Source organism: Cynocephalus volans, chromosome 2 (genome assembly GCF_027409185.1).
Source record: "Cynocephalus volans isolate mCynVol1 chromosome 2, mCynVol1.pri, whole genome shotgun sequence".
NCBI classification, from domain to species: domain Eukaryota; kingdom Metazoa; phylum Chordata; class Mammalia; order Dermoptera; family Cynocephalidae; genus Cynocephalus; species Cynocephalus volans.
In genome coordinates, this window is record NC_084461.1 from 150752388 (window position 1) to 150778259 (window position 25872).

The 25872-nt window shown below is 43.1% G+C and overlaps 2 protein-coding genes across 2 annotated transcripts in view; one reads left to right on the forward strand and one right to left on the reverse strand.

The window, feature by feature from the left end:
- The window catches only part of DOCK2 (dedicator of cytokinesis 2), a 396194-nt gene that overhangs the window by 178885 nt on the left and 191437 nt on the right, over window positions 1-25872 (forward strand). The window lies entirely within an intron of this gene.
- INSYN2B (inhibitory synaptic factor family member 2B) lies at window positions 799-18864 on the reverse strand. The gene is made up of 3 exons (XM_063085369.1): window positions 17519-18864; window positions 16363-16437; window positions 799-985 (listed from the first exon to the last, which is right to left on the reverse strand). Exons 1-3 carry the CDS (start codon window positions 18862-18864, stop codon window positions 799-801), a joined length of 1608 nt encoding a protein of 535 aa, XP_062941439.1.

Sequence of the window (25872 nt, forward strand, 5' to 3'; positions counted from 1 at the left end):
CTGTGGAATCTTAAAGTTCAAACCCAAACCATATTCCACCCATTGGCCAGGTGATCTCAGGCCCCAGGCAGGGAGGCATGATGGTTTAGGGTGGGCCCTGGAACAGCTACCACTGCTGACAAAACCCCTCTTAGAACTCCAGTTGCACAGGACTGCCATACCAAGTTCCTAATGCCCTGGGGTGACCGTACCCTGCCATAGACTGTAAGGCCCACACAGCGTGAGATGACAGATTTTTGATTTGGAATCAGGGGGCTAATTAAACACGAAAATGACCCCAATGCACCAGGGTGATCTCGCATTTTCATACCCTGTCCACTTCTGTTGTGCTTATGTATGCTGATATCTTAGAAAACTGCCAGTTTTCTAAGATATCTTTTCTGGGGTATCTGCTTATAAGCCTCCTCTATCTTTCTACTCTGCACAACGCTTTTTTTTCTTTTGGGTTGATGAACCCAGGATGGGAAAGATGTGCTTAGCATCAGGGAGGTGCTGGAAAGTATAGTAGGGGTTTTGCTCATGGTGGGAATTTGGACTCGCAAACCAGGATGAGGCCTGGCCATGTGTGACAGGGAACTCGGCAAGTGGTCACTCTAGTGTCCATGAAGTCCTCGGCAAGCAGTGGCACACACTCAGGTAAGGTTGATGATCAGGTGTCCAGTGGCAGCTAAACTAGCCCCTAGGCTCTCCTGTTGACAGCCTGGGGCCATTGCAAAGGAGCAGTGAAGGCCTTGCGGGCAGTGGTTCCCCCATCTCAGGGAGGCACGTGGGGAGGGTGGGGGAGATGGTCCCATGGGCTCAGATCCACCAGAAGCATTTCTTTTTCACCTTCTTGGTTTTCCGCCTTAAGTCCTGTTTCTCAGGGGCTGGGGGCTCTGCTGGGGACTTTGGTGGCGGAGATGCCTCCTCAACTGGTTCTGCTTCCTCCAAACTCTGCAGAACTTCATGGAATCTGCCTTCCTGCTGCCGAAAATCATACTCTACACTGAAAAACAGAGAGGAAAGAAGGAAAGTAAATTCAAATCAGTACAGACTGATCACCAAGTGCCCAACTGACATGGAGGAGCATGGGCTTTGGGATCAAGTCCCAGATCCTTAAGTACCTACTGGCTGTGTGACCTTGGGAAAGTTATTCCACTTCTCTGAACCTCTGATTCCTCATTGATTGAATTGTCACCTTGTGGGTGCCTTTCTCACAGGGATGTTGTTACTCAATGAGACATGTAACATGGCAGCCTGATGGTAGGTGTTCGGCAAATACTGGCTCCATTCTCTCTCTTACACTTATTTAATGCACATTTACTTGAAGCTCCTAATTGTTCATTGGTTTTTTTGGCATATGTTGTACACAAAAATTGCTTCATTATAAAAGATTTAAATAATACAGAGGGATATACAATAAAAGTGAGCTCTGTCTGTAAAATGAGGATAATAGTAGCACCTATCTCAAGGTTTTCTTTGGAATTAATGTGTGTAAGATGAGATAATATAAATGAAGTGCTCAGAGCAATACTTGGCATGCAGCAAGCCCTCCGCGTGTGTTAGCTCCTGTTACTGTTATTGTGATCATCATTAACATTATTTCTACTAATATATTACGCCTTGTTCTTTGAATTGCTTCTCAATTTAACAAATATCTTGTAGGGCTTTACATAAAAGACTACCTCATAGTGTTCCTCAGTACACTTGTATTTAAATACTCCTCTTTTGATGGAAATTTCCTAATATTCATTTTTTTCTATTTTATTTGTGTGTTTTGGTATCATTCTTGTAAAGAATCCATGGTATTGTTTTGACTACCACAATGGTCTGTGAGATAGACTTGAAGCCATCAGAAATCAGGGTTCCCAAAGGTGGAGGGAGCTGGGAGTCAGAGCAGAAGCCCTGGCCTGTGAGGTGACCTCTGTGTGCCTGGATTCATGCCAGCAGGCCCCAGGGACTCTCAGCCTGCCTTGTCACTCTGGCTCAGCCTCCACAGAACCCAGAGAGCAGGGCTGGAAAGAAGGAATCCTGTTAGACATCCCTGTAGGTTATGTAAGGGCTCCCTCTCTCTGTAATTGTCCACTCTCCTCCCTAGGAGATTTACTTTGGAGGAGTTTTCAGTAGTAGGATGCTTATAAGAAGGCTCTTAAGCATTTAGATGTGTTTGTTACATGGTATTATACCAGGGCTCTCCAGATGCCCAAGGATGAGGAGCCAGCATGCCAGTATGGACAGTGGAGGAAATATGTGTGCTGTGGTTTGAATGTCCCGTAAGCTCATGTAGGAACTAAACCCCCAATATGGTGGCAGAAGGTGGGCCTTTAAGAGGTGATTGGATCATGAGGACTATACCCTGGTGAATGGATAATCCATTCATAGAGTAACGGATTGATGGTTTAATGGGTTGTCATGGGTGCGGTTCTGATGGCTTTATAAGGAGAGTGAGTGAGAAGGTTAGCTATCTTGCTCTTGCCATTCTGTCCATATGATACCCTAGTCACCACAGGATCTTGTGTTGCCAACCAGAAGCAGGTCCTCACCAGATGTACCCCCTTGACTGTTAACTTCCCAGCCTCTAAAACTGTAAGAAATAAATCCCATTTTAAAATAAATTACCCAGTTTCAGGTATTCTGTTATAAGCAACCAAACTAGACTAATACATGGGGTCATGAAAACAGTGCACTCTCCTCGGTTATCCAAGAGGAAATGAAATATTGTATATGGCAGATGAGAGACCCCACATTTGTTTGTGATGTGGCATGACTGGCTAAAGCCTTTAAGCCCAGCAAGAGCTGAGAGATGGCTATCATTAAAGGGATACCTGTCCTTGTCTACTATCCCCATGTCTCCTCTCAGAGCCCAGGATCTGAGTTAATGCTGCTGAAAAGGCAAATCACAATTGCCATGCATGACTAATGAAGCCCCTGACAGTGCCTTGTCACTGAACATTCTGAGATGGAAGAGGCAGGGCTAAAAGGGTCAGAGGGCGAGGTGGCCTGTTTTGTAGCCAGACTGATGAGGTGTCAGTTCCTAGGGAATATTGGGATGGATGTCCAATTGTTTTGTTTCTGTATTTTTGATAAGCTTCACCCAGATTTCCCTCTCCACTTACATCCTTTCTCTTTCTGTTCCTCTCTGGTCTTCTCTATAGGGATATAATCCTGGCTGGGTGACCTATATAATGCATGAGATGCAGGCTGTGTTTTTCAAAGTAGAGCTCCACAACTGATTAACTATGAGATCTTGGGGAAGTCATTTTCCTTTTCCAAGCTGCAGTGTCCTCATCTGCAAAATGAGCATGGTACCTACTCATAAGATCTTGGTAAATTTTAAATTACATGGTCATGTACAACATGCAGCACAGAGTAGGAACCATGTATTCAGCCAGTCTTTTGACAAACATTTATTGAGCATCTTTCATGTGCCAGGCCCTGTCCTAGATGCTGGGGAAAGAATGGTAGACAGACAGATACTTTCCCTGGCTGCCTGGAAATACTGGTTCAGTGACTTTGTCCTCAGTAGATGCTAGCCAACCTAAATAGCTATTAGCCAAAATAGCTTCTGGCCAAAGCCCAGGATTTGCCAAGTCAGTGCGCAGAGGCATCCACAGACTCACACACTGAGTCTTCAGCTTCTAGGATGCACTATACAGAACTGTACTCCTGTTTGTTTCTAGGGGTAGAATGGGTTTCTGTCTGTACCACATTCTCCCCAGCAGAAACTTAAGGAGGTGGATTCAGAGTCTGGGGAAGAGTTATCTCCAGCAACCTCTGCATTGCACCAAGGAAGGAATTCAAAGTGTTGAGTTGCAAGCTCTGATTCTCACCCTCTCTAACACTGGGAACAGGCATGGTTCACAGATAGGGAATATCAATATTCCCAGTTCTCCTAGCTCCTCAAATTGCCCTGCCCTTCCTATTGTGTCAGAAAAACAGTCTTCATTGTAGAGTACCAGATGGATCCCAGAAGAGTGGGTACTCCCTGCTCATTCTAGGATTTTCCAGAGCTATCTGGTATAGAACATTCCATCCATCTATCCACCTACCCACCCATCCATTCTGCTCCAGCCTTACACTGTGCTAGGTCCCAAGGACAAAGCAGTGATCTAGACAGACCTGGATACTGTCGCTGTGGATCTTACTTCCCAGTGTATGAGACAGGTGATTAAACTAACAATTGCTTTCAAAATATGCTTCTTATTTCTCTCAACTACACCTACTGCCCAGTTCTTCATTCATATGCTTCCACCACATTGTATGACACACACACCAGCTGCCCTCCTCTCCTTACACAGGGAACTTCTCTGACTTCTTAATTCAAACATACAAGCAACAGCAACACACCAGCTGAGTTTGTCAAGATTTACAAGCATCCTGATACCTATTAGCAAGTCTAATGATGTGGCTGATTCTACAGTGTCCCAGAACTGGCAGGCTTGGGTACGAAAGAGCCAGGAGACAGAACATAAACTCTGTCTCATCGTCACAACTTAAAGTGCAGTCTGATAGAGAGAAAGGAGCAAGGGCTTTTGAGTTAAACACTCCTGGGTTTGAACTGGGGCTGCACCGCTCACTGGCTGAGTCAACCTGGGCAAGTTTCTTCTGTTTCTACGACTCAGTTGAACGTGGGGTTTTACTAACCTCCTCGCTGAGTAGTGTGCAAGTGGGACACAGCAACAGCTGAAATCACCTCACATGGGACACAGTCTCTCCCACTCTGCTCTTCTTCGCTAAGTCCTTTGTCTTCCTGTCTTAGGGACCGAATGGCTCTCCTCTGCGCTTATACCTTCAGTCCTTCTCCGTCAGTAATTGCACACCTCGCCAGCAGCACTGCTCTGCATCCCTCCCCTCTATGTACATCCAGGGAAGAATACACTCTTTATGTTTCTATGGAAACACAGCAAGGTTCCATTATAATCACTGGGATTTAGGGAGCTCCCACCCCCCTCTAGTGACTGCCCCCACTGGTCTTGACAAGTTAAAGGGGATTGAAAGTGACTTTCTTTTCAAGGCCAGGCAAATAGCAGAGTATAGAGAAGTGTGTGTGCTTTGGAAAGAAACTGATTAATATTTTTTTAGGCCAAAGCAATTTATAAACAAAAGAAAATTGTCACGTTTCTTATTCATCCATTTGACAAACTACTGTTTAGTTCGGAGGGGAGGAAAAGGAGTATATTTTGCTTTGGTGGCAGCTGCCTTATCAATTGGCAAGGGACAGCGCCCTCCCTCTTATCCACTTTTCATTTTGAGGCTGGGTAGAAAAGAGGAGATGCCCATCAACTTTCTACTTAGCCACCCTAAACCATGTTCAGCAACCCCTTGAAAAGAGGAATAACTTGCCAACTTGGTGAGAATTCAAGTAAAATCTTAGCAGAAGGTCACTTGTAGATTCTGGAGAGGGACTCTGCTTTGGGTGTCAGCCCAGGAATCGAGGTAGAACACCAGTAACCTTTCCAACCTCCCCTTCCCTCCCCTCCTCTCCTTCTACTTACCCTTCCTACCCTCTCACTCTTACCCTCTCTCCACCATCTATATTCCATACACACTCTATATTCCATGCAGGATCGCAAGACGGAGGACAAGTGCTAAGCTATGCAGAACCCTGGCTCTCGGGGTTGGGGGGGTGAGTGAGGCAAATAGTAGTCAAGAAATTGTTGCAATGCAGGGTTCAGGACTGGAGCCATTGAGATAGTCTGGAGCATTCAAGGTGTGTGGGGTTAGTCCTCCTGAGGATGAATGGGATATGGGACCTATGGTTCAGGGATGCCCATTTCACTCTCTGGGGAGCCCTAGAGCCTGTCATATCCAAGGAGATGTCTGAGCACAGTGCCACATTGCATTCAGAAAGTGAGCTGTGTGTAAACTGCGAATGGACAAGAACTTCCAGGATTCCCTCTTGAGGGCACCTCACTAATCTAACTGACAGATCAATGCTCTAGCCATCATGGTAGGTAAAAAGCAGAGGATGTTTTTCTAGATAATTGGAAGCAGTGAGAGCCTTAAGTTATGGCTTATCTGGAAAAAGAAATAGTGAGGAGCAGATAGCAAAAAACAGCTAAATACATAAATACATAAGCAAACAACAAAGGTAGGTTATGGATGCCAGGATCTTAGCTGGGCAAACTGAAGCTGGTTGAGCCAAAAAGAGGTGAAAGTTTATATAGAAACCAACAAACAGATAAAACAAACCTCTTACTTTTATATAACACTTTCAAATTTGCAGAACACTTCAGATCTGTGTTTTTATTTTATCCTCAGGATAGCCCAGGAAGATGGGAAGGTGGTTGTGCCCATTTAATAGACCAGCAAGTTGGCATAGGGAAGTCACACCATGAGTTACAACCAGAATCTAAACCTGGTGTCTTAGTCCATTCAGGCTGCTATTAACAACATACCATAGATCAGGTGGCTTATAAACAACAGAAATTTATTTCTCACAGTTCTGGAGGCTGGGAAGTCCAAGAGCAGGGCAGATTCAGTGTCTGGTGAGGGCTTGCTTTCTGGTTCATAGATGGCCATCTTCTTGCTATGTCCTCCCATGGCAGAAAGGTCAAGGAACCTCTCTGGGGTCTCTTATTAGGGCATGAATCCCATTCATGAGGGCTTCACCCTCATGACCTAATCACCTCCCAAAGATCCCAACTGTAAATATCATTACCTTGGGCATTAGGATTTAACATATAAATTTGGGGGGAGCACAGACATTCAGTCTGTAGCACCTAATTTCCTGACTCCTAGTCCTCTGTTCTTCCTGTCTAAAGAGAGATCAATTTTTCAGCCAAGGGCTTGACTCGTTCCAGGATCTTTTTCTAAGGAGAAGAAGCAACTAGAGAGTACCTGGACCATGCTAGGTTAGGATTAGATTAGATGGTAATTTAAATGGGCAGTCAAAATTATGATAAAAAGAATTACTACCATTTATGGAGTGAACTCTGTATTCAAGACACTATATTACAACTTTACATTCCATCTCTCATGTAATTTTCATAGGCCCATAAGTTAAATATTGTCTTCATTTCACAAATGAGGAAACTGAGGCAAAGAGGGCCAAGACTGTCTATCCCCAAAGCTTGTGCACAAGCTTGTGCATTTTGTATCTGTGTGAAATCCTGATTGCAAAATGTGTGTGGAAGTGGGGACCAAGGCTTGGTGTTCCCCAATGATTAACAGTCCCCTGTGGAACCAGACCGAACCTGGTACTGGGCTAAATGGGGACTCTTTATGGCCCATTTTACTCTGCAATAGTCTTTCTAGAATTCAGGCAGCCTTGATAGGGGGGCTGCATACCCAGTGATGATGTCCACCCCCTTAGGAGGCAGCCTATTTAAGATAATATTTGAGCTTAGTGATCTTGGGTCTGGTGTAGGGTGTTGATGTTTCCACTGGGCCCTTTGTACTTCCTTTTTCGGCAGGTGAGCTCTTCCTCTTTTATAAAGAGAAATGTTGACAAGCCACTGCCATCAACTGTACACTCTATGCAAGTTAGCTGAGAAATGAAAGATTCATAGTGTCTCCCCGAAGATGAAGCATCTTCCAAATTCCTCTCCACCTCCTCATCTCTCGTTGGAGCGTTTCCATGGTCCCTCTCTTCACACAACCCAGGTGCACCACAGATTTATTGACCTCCTGCAACTTTCTTTTCTAAAGAAGTAGCTGCAGCAATCGATGGGTACAGTGAGGCTAGTTTGGTTCCTATCCACTTGCATAAATCACACCACTTTGGAAAGTGTCTTTGGGGAAGAATTACAGTCTGGGAAAGTAGTTTTAGTTTGTATGTTTTTCCCCACCCAGCCTAGAAGGGATATTTTTCCCAAAACTTTCTCCGATAACCAGTTTGCTCATTATTTATAGGGTATAATTTTGGGGTTCACAACTTGCAGCCATTTCAAATTGGCAAGTGTACCCCCTCTCCTAGGGCATTTATTTGCTAGGTCCTCAGAGAATCCCAAGTTCTCTTCTTGGCACATAAATAAGCAGGAGCAAGCTGCAGAAATCTTCACTGTGGATAGCTATCTTTGGAAGAAATCTATATCCTAGGTTCTGTGGCTCTGTGACAAGAAGGTCTGCATGTTAAGCCCTCGGAAAGGGTAGATCATCTCAGAGAAATTTAACCCGCATGTACATTGATGATGCAAGGTCCAAAAGAAAGAGGAGAAGGGATAGGAAAATCTCCTGAAAGTAGGACCTAAGTTTGAGTCCTGGTTCCACTGGATCTTGGACAAATCACTTAACCTCTTTCAGTCTCAGTTTCCTCATGTGTAAAATGGGAATAATAATCCTATCCACATCTTAGGGTTGTTGAGAGTCTGAAATGAGATGATGTATGAACAGTGTTTAGCAAAATGCCTGGCACAGTGCCTGGTCCAACAAACGGTAACGATTATTACATTAAGTTGATGGAGAAATAAAAATTGGATCAATCTGTGGTCAGCTGTGACCTCTGTGCCAGCAGCCATTCATTTGCTGTTCCTGCGAAATACTCAGATTGCTTGATTTTGTATTTATGGCATGCTTCAGCCTCTTTAGCTATTAATGCATTAAAATGGATTTCATTTTTTTATTGCAGATAAATTGCTGATGCTGTAAATCCTACTTCTTTCCCCTATACTCTAGGGAGGAAAAGAAGAAAGAGATAAAGCCACCTGAGGGAAGCAGAGAATAGAGACAAATGTCTTGGGTATCAACCAGTTGGGGCTCAGAGAAATTTCTGATGTACCGCAAAGTTTAAGGCTGTTTCCCAAAGAGACAACTGAAGCCATGTTTGTTGATTGTTTGGGGGATGCTGGATGTACTATGATGACGTTCACATTCCAGCATTTGACACAGTGTTGCTCAGTCCCTACTGGAATTTGACTGCCACTGCAAATGCATCTGTGATTACTAGAAAGAAAAGATCTGCTACCTGCCTTATAAATATTTTTCACTGTGAACTTCATTGCTGGCTTGCTGGCCAGAGAAAGAACTGTGGCTGGAAGACAAAGGTCTCACAGTTCACCTGGCTCCACGCTGGGAGAGTGTCATCAGCAGACGAAAGGAAATACTAAATAATTTAAGTGGAAGTTGCTTGCTAAACCCATAGGACTGAGTGTATATTGCATTTCTAGAAAAATGCCTTTTTCTCTGGTTAGGTATCAGCTTTAAGTAGCAGACAAGGCCAAAGCCTAGTGGCCAAATAGCTTAGCCATAGAAGGAAACTCAAGGAAGGGCTGTCAGTGCCACCAGCCATGTGGCCAAGGTGACTTGAATAGCTCTCTGGAGCCTTTCTCCTCAGTAAGGTGAAGCCCTTGCTTTCCTCCTGCAGGGTACACGGCTGTGTTCCAGAGAGTCTCCTTGTCATATGCACTGAATATCAAAGCCGTGACAGTGACACACCAGGAACAGGAATGCTGCTTGCTAGGTACAAAGGGAGATTTGCAGCAAATCACCTTTTCGCTATCCAGAAGTTCTCTGGTTCAGGAGGATTTTGCAGTGAAAGCGTCAGTAATGATGAAAAAGCAGGGCATGGTCTGTGGAGTTTGGGGAAGTGAGAGGAGGGTGGTGGAGGATTCACGCACAGTCCTTGGTGCATGAGTGTGGGGTGACTAATTCCTCTCCTGAAGGGAGGTGTGGTGGCAGTGGACAGCCCTTGTCACACCCACCCCTGTCAGTGTCTGCAGTTGATCCTACAGGACTCACTAGAGGGCAGTTCTTAGCATCTGCACTCTTGGCCGGGGACCAGTATTGGCCTTTAATTATTCTTAACCTTAATTGGAAGAGAAACTCCTGCATGGATTGCCAATTAGTTCCTTATTTCAGAGGAGGTCCAAGGAGCTGGGAGATGTGGGAGGAACAAAAGGCTACAGACAAATCCCGTAAGCAATACGCAATGTAATCCCGAGAGAGACTCATTTTCTCTTCTCATTGGGAACAGGAGGCATCAGAAAATCCACTTACTCTATGATCAAGCTCCCTCTCTTTCCTCTTTCCCTCCCCTTACCTTCGTTCTCACCTGCACCCTACCTATATAATTAGTTCTATATATGAGCAAATAACCCTAAAATCAAATCTAAGCAAAAAGGTTAGTCATTTTTCCAAGGATGCATTTAAACAAGAGCTAGTTTCTGGGCTATTTTATAAGAAAGAATTTTCTGTTCATGGACCAGTTGTTACAAAAGTCTCTAGTAAATCAACTCTCATCACCTCCTTTCATGACCCTGATTTTACCTAGTTCAATGTTCCTCAAGCTTCATTGGGACTGGACGTTCCCAGGGAGCTTGTTGCAATCCACAGATTCCCATTCTCCACCCCACCCACTCCAATCCAGCAGGTTTAGGGGTAAAGCACAGCAACCAATATTAACAGAGACCCAGGTGATTCTGATACAGATAGGCCATGCTCACACTTTGAGAACAATGTTTAGATTCTTCATCTTCAACACAAACCCTCATGATGCCCTTGGCTGAGTAGAACTCAGTGATGATATAACATTCCTCTGAGCTCTAACATCTATCAAATGAGTCTGCATCTGCATGCTGCATGCTGTGGGACCTGTCTTGCAGGAAGACATTACTGAGTTCTGATGTCACCATTCCAGTTATTTGTTCCAGAATAATTGTGCAAGTGCCTGACCCTCCTTGAGCCTCGGTTTCCTTATCTGTAAAATTAGGGTATTTTTTCCACAACTCTCATATAGTTGTGAGGATTAAGTGTGAAAGCAAAAGGTATTTAAAATGATTAGTAAATAACAGATATTCAGTAAGTGGTAGCTCTCTTCGTATTTCCCTTACATTTCATCCCAGCAGATCCATGCCCTCAACTGTGTTAGTTGTAAAAATTATCAAATAAAGCCAAATAAAATAAGCTCCAATTATATGTGAGTAGTTTATAAGTTATAGAGGTTTAATCTGAGTGTACTAGTTTCCCGTTGCTCACAAAACAAATTATTACAAATTTAGTGGCTTAAAATAACATGAATTTTACTCTTACAGTTCCAGTGGTTAGAAGTCCTCCAGAACTGTAAATCAAAGCATCAGCAGAGCTGTGTTCCTTCTGGGGGTTGTGTGAGACAACACGTCCCTTGCCTTTGCCAGGTTTTGGGGGCTGCCCACATTCCTCGGCTTGTGAGCACATCGCAGACCTCTGCCTCTTCCATCACATCTCTCTTTCCCTTGTGAGGATGCTTGTGATTGATCTTCCCATCTCAAAACCTTAATCACATCTGCAAAGTCTCTTTTGCTATATAAAGTCACATATTCACAGAGTCCAGGAGTCAGGATGTGCATATCTCGGGCATTGTTCTGTCTACCAATCTGGTTTTTGATGTGTTACCAAGAGAACTTGCAGGTCTGATGCTTTAATTCCCCCTCCCAAAGACATCATTGAGGCAGTTTCATAGAAGTGAGATATTTTAGGCTGGAGGGAGTTTTGTGCTTCTCCACAATCAAACTTTGCCTTCCCCACCACAGCTGGTACAGAAGTACTAGGTGGTAATATTGGGTGGACATGAGCAACTACAAGGATCTCAGTGTTCTGTGAAAGTGCAGCGTGCATTCTGAGTCATCCAAGGAAGATTTGATTAGGTTCTATCTTGTTCCTGGTGTTTTCAAATTGACAATCCGTGTACTACATTCAGTCATTATTTGACTCACTTCCAAAGGATCTACTGAGGACCTGCTATATAGAAGCCTTCCTTCCCTAATAAGATCGTTGGATTAATTTAGACCCTCCATTTCCCCACCCAAGTTTGGGGGTACACCCAAATGATAACAATGACTTTACTTTTGGGTGGTCTAAACAGCTGTCTCAAGCCCTCCACCATTTTTCATTCTATTTCAATCTATTGAGCACCAGCTATGTATTAGATACTGCCCCATGACTTTGAGACAATAGTCATTTGCTGAAGGAAAGAAACTCATAAATGCTGCATTACGATGTAATAGGATCCACGGTATAGCAGAAGAATGCGCATGCCATGGGGGTCTTTCTTGGGAATGAGTATTAGGTTGTCCAGAGAACTGGACTTCTTGCAACGACTAGTAAATGTCCAGATAAAGCAGGGCAGTAAAAGCATTCCAGGAAAGTGAGAGCACTTATGCAAAGGCTCTGAGGCACAACAGAACTACCAGCTGAGTAATCCCTGTGGCTGGACAGGAGCCAAAGACCTAGCAGGCAAAAAGGCTTTAGGATCACATTCAAAGTGCCTTGAAAAATTAGCTAATGGAAACAACAGGAACCAGGACAAGATTGTGTAGCAGGGGAGGGGCATGCTCAGCTTCTACTTTTGTGGTGTAATTTAGCAATCTGTGTAGAAGACTACTTGAGATGGGGCAAAGGGACCTGTGGCAAAAAGACCGATCAGCATTCAAGTGACAAATAATGAGGGCCTTTGCTGAACCAGAGGTGGAGGAGTTGGAGTGAAGAGGCTGGATTTAGCAGTTAGAATCGTCACCGACTGGATGTGTGTTGTGAAGGAGAAGAGTAAGTCAAGAGGGACAGTGGTTTCTTTAGGGGGTCGCCTCATGGTCAATGGTGCTGAGCAAAGTAAGAAATGTGGGAAGAGAAGTAGTTTTATGGGGGAAAATGAGTGTGTTTTGGGATATGAGTTGGAAATTGTGTGTGTGTGTGTGTGTGTGTGTGTGTGTGTGTGCGCACGTGCACGCACACATGTCAGGAACTCAGGAAGAGAGGTAAGGGAAATAAACTTAAAGTCCATGAGCACAGTGGAAGCGATGGGAAGAGGCTAAGGACAGGAAGAGGAGCAGATTGTCCAGCTAGACCCCAGACAAACAATAGCTCTTCTGTTTCTCCTCTCTAGCGCCTTTCTAATCTTACGTGGCCTATCACTCCCTTCACCCGTTGGAAATGTTAAGTTTGTAGCTTACTCTTTATTTCCATTCCCTAAGAAATATGCTTGGATGATAGATGAAAATTTTTTCTGGGAAAGACCTCCTGTTATTTTTTTTAAAAAAACATTGAAGGCATCTTACAACTTAAACCAAGCAGATTTTTTTCTGGGAGCTACCTCCAGAAAAGAAATGCACGATATGTGTAATCAAAATTAAATAGGCAGAAGCCTCTTTTTAAAGTGAATGTGAAGATGAAGTGCAGAGAGATAATTGTGAGAGGATCAGAGAACGGGGTGAGGGTGAGAGGAGGGACATGGCTTGGTGAGACCTCATGCCCTGGAAGAAAAGGCAAAGGAGCCGATTCCTTAGGGATCTATTTCTCAAACTCTAATCCCTCGTTCATCACCTTCTTGGTTTTTGTGAGATTCTCCACACCATCTGCACAATTATTTACTTAACATTTTTCCTCTAAATCAATTCATTTTTTAAAGCTAAAGCAAATTATACAAAACACATGATATCACTTTTAAAAATACAGACATGCATCACTTAAAATAAATATTTAAGAGGATTAGCTTTGAAAGTTAAAAGCTTCGATAGAAAAATTAAAAATTATTACATTCTGGCTATTTACTGTTGTTTGCCCAGGGCTATGAACCTGAGACTTGCTCTCTGCTTGCAAAGAAACATGACAAGCAAGAAATAGAATGGTTTTAAAGATGTTATAGCACCAACCTCAGATTTTCCCCCTAGGTAATCAGAAGGATTGAAATAAATTTGAAAAAAGAACAACTTTCTCACTAAGTAATTCAATGTTATTTAATCTTAGGTACCACCAGTGGCATTCACTCAACCCTTTGGGTAATTTGTCCTAGGATTAATGCTAAGGAGAGGCGAGAAGAGAGACTGGGGACTAAACAGCCTGGAACCAGCTTGAGGCATAAAGCCAATTCCCAGCCTCTTTCCTTGGAGCCTACAACAGTCAGAACTCAAAGCGGTTCCTTCTCCCAGGTATATGGAATCCCCTGGAAGTCCCTGAGAGCCTCTCATGGAATCTTTAGGCATTAGTGTTGGTGCTGTGCTCCTCACTGAGATAGACTCTACCCAAGTGATCCATGGTAAGAGGGAGCCAAGGAAGCTTAGGGAGCAGAGAGAATGACTTGGATAGAACCAGATGACCCCATATGTCTTAATAGGAGCATACAGCATAGCCATAGCCTTTGGCCAATACTGCCCTAGGAAATACCACTTAGAAAACCTTATGTGTTGCTAACTTAAAAGCAGCATCTCCAGAGAAGAAGACCCTGTGGGCAATCCATCATGCACCCACGTGCTTTATGTACAGTGACATGCACTGGGCCCATCTATCACCAGGGAGAGAGACTGCAGCTTAACAAGGCCTGGGGATGAGTATTCCACATCACTTTCTAAGATCTGGCTTTCAAGGACACAACACAAGTTTGAAGTTATTTGAAATGTTTTTTGTTTTGTTTTGTTTTTAAAAAAAGACAACTCTCATCTTTCCACTGTTACTATGATGGGGATGTTGTTCTGATCTCTTTGCTTTCATCAGATTAATTGCCCATTCCTTTGCAATGACTTAGATACAAGGATATAGATAGTGTCTGGGAGAACAGTCTGGCTTTGAATGGTAATGAGGGATAGATGCATACTATTGCTGATCTTCTGGAAAGGGAAGGTTTGCTAACCCATCCAGGGGTGTAAGTTAATTTAGAATGTTTGCGTGGCATGTTTGAAGTAAGTACTAAAAAAAATGCAAACATTCTCAAACTTGTTGGAAGGTCATAGTTTGGACAAATATTGTCACTTTTAAATCAGTTTAGAATAACAGAATGTCAGAACCATAGGGACTGTCTAATTAAAGGCCCTCATTTTTCAGATGAGGAAACTCAGGCCAGAAATGACTTGTCCACAGCCAGGGCATGAAATTCACAGTAGGTTGGGAAACAACCACTTGCCCTGTATACTTACATAAGCCAAATAAAAAATCATTTTAAGGTAATAGAAAATACATAATCCAGCTGCTGAAAGGAAGAGAGGCTACCCAACATTTAAATGGAGGTTTATTCAAATTAATTCTTCTTGTTTATGATGAATAGTTTCTTGTCCTCCCTAATCACCTAGACATTTAATAATTTTTGTCTTCCTAGTGATTAGAAAATTTGCTTAAGATAGGAGATGAAAAAAAGGAGAAAAAGGTAGCATTGATGAGACTGCCTATTTATACTTTCCAATGCTGAACGCCGACTCCAGAACCCCCTTTTCTGAATGGAGACTACACTTTGAGGTGAAAGGCATTTTTCTGTAAGCAGTCCTGAATCTTTGGTATTTGGTAAAAAGGTGTGGTCCTGTGGCTTCTTGGTATAAGGAGTTGACAAATTCAATGAGAAAATGCTCAAGACCCTGCCTAAGTATAAGCACCTCCTGACTCTTAGGCACACAGTCCCTTATTGGGATGAACTCTCAGGATTACACCAGAGAAAATGAGAAATTTTTAAAAGAAGATGCAGGCAACGAAATCGGGCTTCAGTTTGCTCAGGCCCTGAGCTGCTGTTCTCATTGGAGAGAGAAAAATAATGGAGAAAGCAAAACGATACACTTTTGTTGAACAAAATTAGAGTTATCAACTGAAATGACTGCTTTTGACCGCTTTTCTACCGTGCCACCGAAAGTGGGCTTCCAGCTATGGGGGCATTGATCTTTCTAGTAATAACTATAATAATTCCTTGGATTTGTACAGAGGTTTGCAGTTACAAAAGGCATGCACATATTTTATCTCATTTGGTCCTCATGGCAACTCTGAATAGGGATAATTGTGTCCACTCTACAGATAAGGAAAGTGAGCACAGGTCAAGTAGGTTGATGTCAGATTTGGGGATGAAAACACAGGTCTTTTGACTCCAAGTTTAGTGCTGTCACCACTGTATGATGTTTCCCTTTTATCACTTGTAAAAATCCACTTCACTGCAGCAACCTTACCCCATGCCAGAATAAAATGGTGTACTTAGAAATGAATGCAAAGTGCTTAGCACAGTTCTTGACACGTAGTAAGTGCTCAGCATGGGATAGCTACTGTTAAGGAAGAGGCAGTGTAGCGGAATAATTAAGATCACAGGTTTAGGACTGGAAAGATCTGGATGTGAGTCCTGAGTCTGGCCCCTTCTGTTCTCAGAAAATGTTCTAAGTAACCTGGACCAAATGGCTTAACTTCCCTGATGACTATAACACCCACCCTACAACTAATTTTCTCTGTGCAATGAGATGGAAATGTGCACACAGAACTTACCACGTCCCTGCACTTAGGGTTCGTTAGGGATGGTTACATTGAAAGGGCTGCTCAAGACCTGGTTGTGGGAAATAAAGCAATCCCTCCCTGGGAACCAGGCGTTAACGTTTCATAGCTGAGCACTTTGTGTTTTAAGTCTCAGGTATTCAAAGGCCCCCTGTCTTTCTGTTTAAGAGAGTTTACTAGCGTGTTCTGTGGACCCCACAGCTTCCATGCTCTACAGAGCAGACCTCAGTTGTGGCCAGGTACCTGTATATGATGCACGCCGTGTTCTGGCAGGTGCTGCAATTGTTGAGATCTTGGCCAGTTCGATAAAAGTTGCGCCTGCAAGATAGAGCATTTGCTGGATAAATCTATGCGCAAAAGCCACATAGGACACACGAATTCTACAGACTCATCCCTTAGTTCCTACAGCACTGCATTTACGATGCTCTAAACTTCCATGAAAATGATTACGTTGTATAATGTTGAATATACTAATTATCCTGATGTGAGCATCACATATTGCACACAGGTATTGATATTCAACTCTGAACGCCACAGATATGTACAATTAACTGTTACAATAAAAAATAAATTTTTAAAAAAGTTGCATGAATATTACAAATAAACAAGAAAGTCATGAAAATAGGACCTCATATGTTTAGAGGGCTTTATACATGCACAAACACTTCCAAATGTGAGGGTTTTTTCATGCTGACAATACTGTGAGATGAGAGATTTTGCATGTGAGTAGAAGGGAGATTATTAAAACTCCTGACCTTCAGTGCATTTCTCTTTGTACCGTCACAGTGTTTCTCTCTTTTTTAAGGCAATGTTGACCACAAATGCCTTTTAATTACTTCTCTCTCCTACTCCTTTTGATGAGCTTTAACCATTGCTTCCTCTCTGTCTTTAGAGAGCATTTCTGGATGGACGAGCATTCCACACCTAAAGAAATAATTGCCTTTTCTTCCCCAGCCTAGTGCTGAGTCACCCAGGAAAGCATTTTGTGACTTTTTTGTCTTTCCTGAATTGTGATTTCATTTTGGTTCCTACTTAGCTCGTCAGTGATGAGCCAGCCCAAGTCATCAAAATGGTTGGTAGAGGAAAACGTCAATAATAAACTTAGTGGCCACATCAAGTCCTTTGTGACAAACACACAAAGAACTAAAATACTGTGCAAATGTAGTAACTTACTAAGAGGATGGGGTGGTGGAAGTACCTGCCTGCTATCGTTTCCCCCACCACTTATCAACTGGACCCCAACTTTATAGACATTGGTTTTGACCTGAGGAAACAACAGGACTTGAAACATTTTGGAGATATTTTACTAACGGAAACCAATGCTCTTTCTCTGCCCCTGTTCTGGTAAATGACTTTATCCACTAGTTTTTAATATGAAAAAAATTAAAAATCACCTTACCCCTCAGTGAGAGCTCGAGCTTTCTCCAAGTCTTGAATTACATTCAAAAGGACTTTAATTTTCTCTTGATTCGAGTGTAGAGATTCCTCCACGGATTGCAGCCGGCCTTGGAGGTCGCAGAGTTCTCCCCGTGCCAGGTGAATTTGATTAATGCCACTAATCTCCCTGCTGCTCTGAAGTTTGTTCTCACTCCTTGGAAGAGAGGATGGGAGGTGATCACTTCCTGGACAGTTTTGAAACTCCCAGGCGTCTGACTGGGTAGGGTTCTTCGCCATCTGCTCCTGACACGTGGGGGCAGATTTTGATGCACTGTTAGTTTTGAGTGACACCAGATCCTGCTGATTGTTACTCAATGAAGGACAGTCTGGGGCTCTTCCTGGATGGGCTGGCTGGCTGTGGGAACCTGGCAAGGGCAAGCTGTGAGTCCGTGAAGGTGAGGGGACACACATTTCCTTTGACTGAGATAACAGTGGGTCAGGGTCTTTGTCATCAGAGATGTCTTTGGGAACAAGCAATTCGGGTTTAAGTTTCTCTGTGCCTGGCATGTGGTTGGCACCGCTGGTGGCATTTAAGCAGGATGGGGATCTTTCTGAATCTGATGGTGTCACCCTTCTGCCATCATCTGGACACATGTCAACCAAAGGGTGTGCAGAGTTGGTTTTTTCAGCTGACCTGTCTGGGCTGAAAGTGGACTCTCTAGCTTCCCAGGAAGGACTGTGATAAATATCATCTGGGACCTGAATGGCAGCTGTTGCTTTCTCTGAGGCTCTCCAAGTCCCTGCTTCCAAGCATATGCTAACAGGCCCATTGCTTTGCACCTTGGACACCGTAGGGAGAAACGGGTGGGACACCTTGACCCTTCGAGGCCCATCCTCAAGATGCTGAGCCAGCCTTACATAGGCAAGGTCAGAAGACACAATGTCCTGTTCAGAGAGGTTGCCGTTGACCTGGATGGCACTTTGGGGTGCTGTTGGCATTTCCACCAGGGACTTGCTGGCTGTGAGCTTCTTCCTTTTGAAAACCGGGAAATGCTTCCTGAGACTGGGGGAGGTTTGGATCGCAATGTTTTGAAAGCCCCCTGCCTTTTGGGACCTGGGGAAAGAGAGTGAATATGTGGGAGGGTGATGATGCCTGGGTGCTGGGGTCTTCTTCATCACAACTGGCTCTTCAGGAGTTCGGGCGTCCACCTCAGCTAGGCCACTTGGGTTCTTAGTGTTCCCATCTTCCTTGAATCTCACCTGCTGGGATTTGCTCCTGCGGTGGTGAGGTTGTTTCACGAGCTCCACCGACTCTAGACTGTTACGCTTTAGAAGCACAGGCCTCACTTTCATATTTTGCTGGGCCATTGAGCCTCAGTGGAAAGGATTGAGACCATACGCTTCTCCTGGGCACATCTCCCTTAGGTCTTTAGAGCAGCATCTAATGATGGCATCTCAGACACGGAGAACTGCCAGCCAGGATGGAGTGGTCCTCTCCTCTTGGTATGGGAAGCCCTGTCGGCCATTCCCAGCCTGTAGATTCTACTCAGGAGCTCTCTGTAATGCTTCCCCTGCAATTAAAATATTATTTCATTGCAGTCATAATTGCTACTTAGATAAACAATGATTAAGCTAACTATTAAACATCTGATCTACCGAGAAAGCTGGTGGGATGTTTATCAAGGGAGGTTGGCAGGAGGTTCTGATCCTGGAAGAAGCTTGCTGTCTTGAACAAAAAGACAACAAAAGTCCCATTTAGGAGATAGCGCCAGACTCCTAATGTATGAATTCCAGAAAAAAACTTACTACATCTAGAACATACGGCTTCCTTTCTCGGAGCATCAACTTCCAGCGTGAAACTACAGGAAACTTAAACACGTCTTCTTTCCACAGCTTGAAAATAGGTGGAGAAATAAATGACCTGGGGGCTTGCTTCTTTGATGATACATGATGCTCCTAAGGGAACATTGCCATTTACGTCAATCACAAATTCCTCCTTTGGGGCCATTGTTATCTTTCATGCTGTTTCCCTTTTCTTCAGTGAGGTAAACTTATCTTGCTAAATAGCCTCACAAAACCTAGTGGGGTATGACCAGGACAGGATTGAGGCATCAGAGGAGACTCAGAGGGCAGAGCTTCTGTCGTGGTGTCTTGGCTGAAGTTCACACGTGGGCAAAGCGAGCCACATCTGCATTCTCTGGGACGCTGAGCCAAGAAGGAGTTCACTTGCTCTGTGGGGTCTGAGACCAAGCAGTTTTTGCTAGCAGGTGAGGAGTGCCTGAAAGGGAAGAGGCAACAGTCGCCACTGAGAACACAGTTCCTGTGGACCTGGGTTTCTCTCCGAATTCCAACCTCCTAACTGAGTATTCTGAGTGGAGGACCTAGGATTCAGTCAACCACACTACCCTTCTCTGTTCTCCTAGTTCGCCAGGCACCTCGTGGGTGGAGAGCCTTGAAACAAAAGGCCTGTCTGTCTGGATCTTTTCCTGCCTCTGTTCCTAGGCATCACCCAGCCACCTCCTCTTCATCCATGAAGTTCCAGTTAAATGTCACTTCCTAAGGGAGTCTTTACAATGACTCTTGCTTTCACACACCCCCAGCACTAGACCCTATCAGGACTCCCATTACACATTCTCATGACATCCTTCACTACACAAATTGCAGCTGTCATTAAATAATCCTTTTTGTATGCATTTGTTTAGTGTGTATCTTCCCTACTACCCTGTAAACTCCAGGAGGACAGGGGCTGGAGCCATCTCGTTCACTGGTTAGATATTCCCAGCCCTTTATCTGGCTCACTGTAGGTGCTTAAAGAGCATTTGTTGAAAGAGTGGGTAAAAGGCAGGTCCTTTGGAAGCAAAGGAGGGCCTGGGCAGGGGAAGGGAGGGGCATAGGGGTCCTAGGATATCCTGCTGGGGCAACAGGACCTGCAGATTCACTCTGCTATGACTGCAATATTTATTTAATGACAAAGTTTTCCCCTAACATCTTCATTTTTTACTGCCTTCCAGGAGATAAATGTGCATAAAATTCTCTGAGGAACATATACCTTGTAATAATAACAGCTACCATTTATTAAACACTTATTTTTACCATGCTGAGTGCTTTACATGCATTAATCATAAAACTCGCATCCACCTAGTACTCACTAATGTGACAGATACTGTTCTAAGCACTTTCCAAGTCATAACATTCATTTACCACAAAACTACCCTACACAGATGGATACTACCATTGTTCCCATTTTACAGCTAAAGAAACGTGAGGCCCACAGAGGTTAAGTAACTTGCCTAAAGACACACAGCTAGTGATAGAGCTGGGATCTGAACCTAAACAGTCCCAGAGCCTGTTTTCTAACCTCACTGCCTTCCCAATATTGCATTATCTCATTTAATCCTATCTATGATGTGGCATTATCCCCCTTGGACTGATGAGGAAACTGAAGCTCAGAGAGGTTAAGTATTCAGTGGAAGAGCTGGTATTTGAACCAAGGTGTCTGAGATTCCAAAGTTCATGTTCTTAACCATGAGGTTATGACTCTGTCCCCTTGGGATCTGCCTGGTATTTGAACAGATGATAACAGTGATTTGAAAACATGGTTTAAGGATCCCTAAAGGTCTGGAGAAATGCAGGGGACTGTCCCTTGGCCTTGCCATGGCAAAGCAAACCAAAGCGTCTGTTGCAAGTCACAGGAATCCCAATGGCCCTGAGATGGGATGAATTCCAAGCTTGCCTGGATTGACCAAGGGCTTTTAAAAGAAAATAAAAGTGGTAAAATAGTCCACACATATTTAGATATCTCTGAGAAAGTCTTCTGTCTGCCGTGCTCAACTTTATTACATAGATCAAGACCTCTGTGTTCTTTAAGCGAGGGTCCTTTGCTCCAAATACAGGGATCGTAAATAGCAGTCTGCTTTCTGCTGTTTGGGGTACCCATTTAGTGGGCACAGCCTAACCTTTGTCTCTCAGTCTTCTGCTTTCTATAGGAACTACTAGATAATGTCCATGGCAACTTCAGCTTTCCTTGCACCCAGCTGCCTTGAGAGGGTCCAACTAACCCAGTAGCCTGGGAGAGTATGTAGCAGGTCCTGACAGAGACTAGGATTCATCTAAGATGCTAACTAGTTGTCAATTTATCAACAGCCCCGGCAACTAACTACTCTTCATATTCTGAGGGTACTTTAGAGCTGGGTTCAAACACTGTACCTTACTGGCTGGAGGACTTTGTGTTTTTTTTTTTTTTCTTTTTTTTCATCTGTAGAATGGGATGACACATAATGTAGACATAGATTCAAGAGTCTGATGAGAAGTCAGCAAGACAATGTATGCAAAGCTGCCAGCCCGAAGTCCAGCACACTGTAAACAATCAGTGTGTGTTTCCTACTGTTGCTGTTGTTACTATTGTAATCACCTGCAGCCAGGTTTCCTTGTGAATGCCAGAGACTGTGTGGATGTACATACTTCTGGGGAGAGGGACCACAGCTTTCAGCAATGCTCATGGGGCTCTGTAAGCCCAAATGGTTAATGAACCACCATGGGCAGTTTTTCCAGAGCAGGTAGAACCACTCTTGGGACAGAAAGTGAGCAGAGTTTATGGGAACCACCTCACACGTGCCTCACCTGGCTAAAAAGCAGGGCTGCCCGTAGAGAGCTGCATCATCATACAACTCTCTGGAAACATGTTCCTGCTGGTCCCTCTGTGCAACAATCCCAAACAACAGCAATGACTTTGCATAGGATCTATAGGCCTAGAAGAATCCAGTAGTCCATCCCCTCATTCCATGACTAAGTCCTCTCTTCATCTTCTTCCTCCTTAATTAAGTAGTAATTAAGCCTGCCTGGATACCCATACTGTCAGGTAGCTCACTACCTGTTCCTATAGTCATTAATAATTATTTTTATTAATAGTAGCGAATATATATTGAAAACTCACTATTATCAAGTGTGGTGTTAGCACCTGGCATTTAATCCTCAAAATGACCTTCTGTATGTGATCCCCATTTTGTGGAGTGAGCAGATGCCATTTGTGAGGTAGTCACATGCCTGCAGTCATGTAGCTCATACCCTTCATCCTTAAACTGCAGAACCTAGATAACCATATGTGTACTTTTGTAGGTTTCTTTGCCTAATCATCCTTTACCTTCTCCTTCTCCTTAACTGTTCATTAGTGCTTTGTTCTGGGAACATTAACTCACACAGGCTACAATTGTCTGAAGCTCGTTTTCATAAGAGCTAATGTCTAGTGAACATTGATTATGTGCCAGGCATTGTGATAGGTATTTTTTGTTTACCCTCTTCTTTAATTCTTGTGACACTCTTTAGAGGCAGGTGCTATCAGTCTCCCATTTTATAAATGGGGAAACTAAGGCATGGAAGGTTAAGTAATTTACCACAAGTTGCTCACCTGACATATGAACCCAAGGACTTACCCTGGAACACAGGCTCCTAACCACTTGAGCTTCCTGCCTTCTCCAGGACTGGTAAGGACTAATCTTTTTGTGCAAGGCTGGCAAGCCAGTCCCAAACTCCCTCCACATTTGCCTTCTGAGAGTCAGCCATTATTCTGGTTTTAGCTTTGTCTTTTCTCCAGGCAATTTATATACCCTTTAGATGTTTTCTTATGATCTCTAAAGACAGTTGGTTTACTGTTTATAAAGATATTATATATTCATTGTAAAAATTCAAATAATGCAGATTAAAAAAAATTTAAAGTCACCTGAAATCTTACCACCTGGAAAGATGTGGTGAAGATCATTCTAGGTATCTTGCTGTGCAACGCTTGCACACCACTACATGCATGCCAGCGTCTACAGAATGAAAACCCTTTTTTTACTGAACAGCCTGGAGAAGGTCCCATGTTATGGTTTATAGATTCATGCCATTCTTTTTAGGCTAACAGGACTCCATTGTCTAGTTATACTATGATCTCCTTTATGGATATTTAGGGTGCTTCTGAATATTTGGTCTTACAAATAATGCTGTAAATAACAAATTTTTTGTATGTAAACCTGGAGCACTTGCCTAATTATCTCCTTGGAATAAATTCCCAGAAGAAGAATTAGTGGGTCAAAGTAGTTATACATTTCACATTTTGTCGATATTACCACTTTACCAATTTTCCTTCCAGAAAGTTCTACTAAGATAAACCCCCACCATTACTGTATGAGAAGGCCTTTTGACTAGGGCCTCTTTGTCACTGTGTTTGGTCATCTTGTGATGATTTTTTTATCATTGCCAACAAAGTGGGAGAGAAATTGTATCTCATTATTCTCATTATGAAATTTATTTAAGATTGGGCATTTTTTCATATGTTTATTTGTTTTACGCTACACTTAGTATCAGTAAACAGTGAAAAGTTGAAAAAAATTTTGAATAATCTAGCTAATGTGTAAACTCATGTCCTGTATAGAGCCCAGAAAGTTTAGGAAATACAAAATTTCCACTTAAAAATATCTTTTTATTTGTGTTCCAACTCTTCTGCTCCCAGTGGCCCCCATGATCTTTGCACAGACACATCCTGGGAAGTACAACTAACTTAAAAAAAGAAACTTCTGGAGGCCCGTAAGTCTCTCAGGCTCCCAGCTGTTCATTAATTGATAGGGAGTTCCCTGGGTCTTGGTGGTTATGGCTTAATTAATATCCTGGCCAGAGTCCAGAATTATTCCCAGAGGTGGTCACAGCAGCCTGCTGCACACCCAGCAGCTGGGAATTATTGCTGATCTTTGTGATACTTTATTCTATCCTCCCTCGATTATTGACTTATTGAACAGGAACCAGCTGTTTATCTTTCAACTATGCCTTTGGTGCACATCGACTGGTCCTCAGGGAATCTGTCTATTCAGTAGATACAGAAACATTTTACACTATCGCTGTAGGTCGCAAACTTTGGGCTTTCTCTGGAATGCACACCCAGTTTTATTTTTTTCTCACATGTACTTAGGCAACACAGTGATGGGTTAAGTGCACAGATTTTAGCTTATGACCCACCTGGACTAAAATATTCCACTTTCTGACTATGGACCTGGAACAAGTGACTTGGACTTCATGGAATCCCACTTAGACTTGTGAAGATTAAATGAGATAATCCTAATAAAACTGTCAGCACAGTCAATGTTACCTCATCTGATATAACACAATTGGAGGCTCTCAGACACTTGTGACTGGGTCTTGGTCCCTCCCCTTTCCCTTCGGAGATGAAATAGGGGCATTGATAAGGAGGAATGTACAAGAATGGCACTCCCAGGAATCCTGCTAGTCTATCTGCCACCTCCATACTTTGTGTGCTTTTGCATTGTGCTTGCCTCCCTACTTTTGTAATCATCTGTGGACTTTCAGCCTCTTCAACTAGACTATGAGCTCCTGGAGAGAAAGACTTGACGGTCTACTCTGACACAGAGCAGGTCTTAAATAAATTCTTGTAGAACAAATGAATATAATCCCATATTACCTAATTTGCCTTAGCTTCTGTGGCATGAAATAATTGTATAGTTGGCATGAAATAAATATTTGCATAACTAATTAATTAAAAGCAAATTAACTAATTCAGTTCCCACTTTCTTTTCCTTTCAATGATACGTTATCAATAAGTATCTGATATGAACGAACTATGTCTATTCTTTAGTGTATTATTTCCTTAATTTATGACAGTTTTAATTTGGTTAAACTTTATCGAGGGCCTGTTATGATGTAGGCATTGTAATAAACATTGCAGAGATTCCAGAAAGGAATAAGACCTGCTCCCTATTGTAGGACTAAGAAAGGACTTGTAATGCCAACCTCATATGGAATCGGACCCCGGGAAGTGGTACAAAATATTGTACAGAGTTGTGGATGATTGGAGGAAGGTATCCAATTCATTTCATGTATCTAAATCCTGCTTTAAGTATCAAGGTGCTTTACATGTTAATGGGGGTTTAGACTTTATCCTTTAGTCCAGGAGTTGGCAAGCTTTTTTTCTGTAAAGGGCTAGATAGTAAATATTTTCAGCTTTGCTGGCCACACAGTCTCTGTTGCAACCATTCAGCTGTGCCAGTTGTGGCAAGAAAGGAGTCCTAGACAATATGTAAACAAATGGCTGTGATTGCATTCCAATAAAACTTTGTTTATAAATCAGGCAGCAGAATGGATTTGGCCTGGGGACGGTAGTTTGCCAATTCTTGCTTTAGGCAATGGAAAGTCATTGGTGGCTTTTGAGCAGGTGGCTCTTGGTTAGGCTTTTGCTTTTCAGAGAAGGCTCTATTTTCTTTTTTTTTTTTTTTTTATTTTTATTTTTTTAATTTTATTTTAATTTATTTTTTTTAAAATTTTATTTTGTCGATATACATTGTAGCTGATTATTGCTCCCCATCACCAAGACCTCCCTCCCTTCTCCCTCCC

Coding starts and splice junctions, on each gene's coding strand:
- INSYN2B (XM_063085369.1), bottom strand. CDS start 18,864: ATGGCCCAGCAAAATATGAAAGTGAGGCCTGTGCTTCTAAAGCGTAAC. Junction 16,438..17,518: donor GCTCGAGCTCTCACTGAGGG/GTAAGGTGATTT, acceptor TCTATCTTGCAG/GCGCAACTTTTATCGAACTG. Junction 986..16,362: donor ACGGCGTGCATCATATACAG/GTACCTGGCCAC, acceptor TCTGTTTTTCAG/TGTAGAGTATGATTTTCGGC.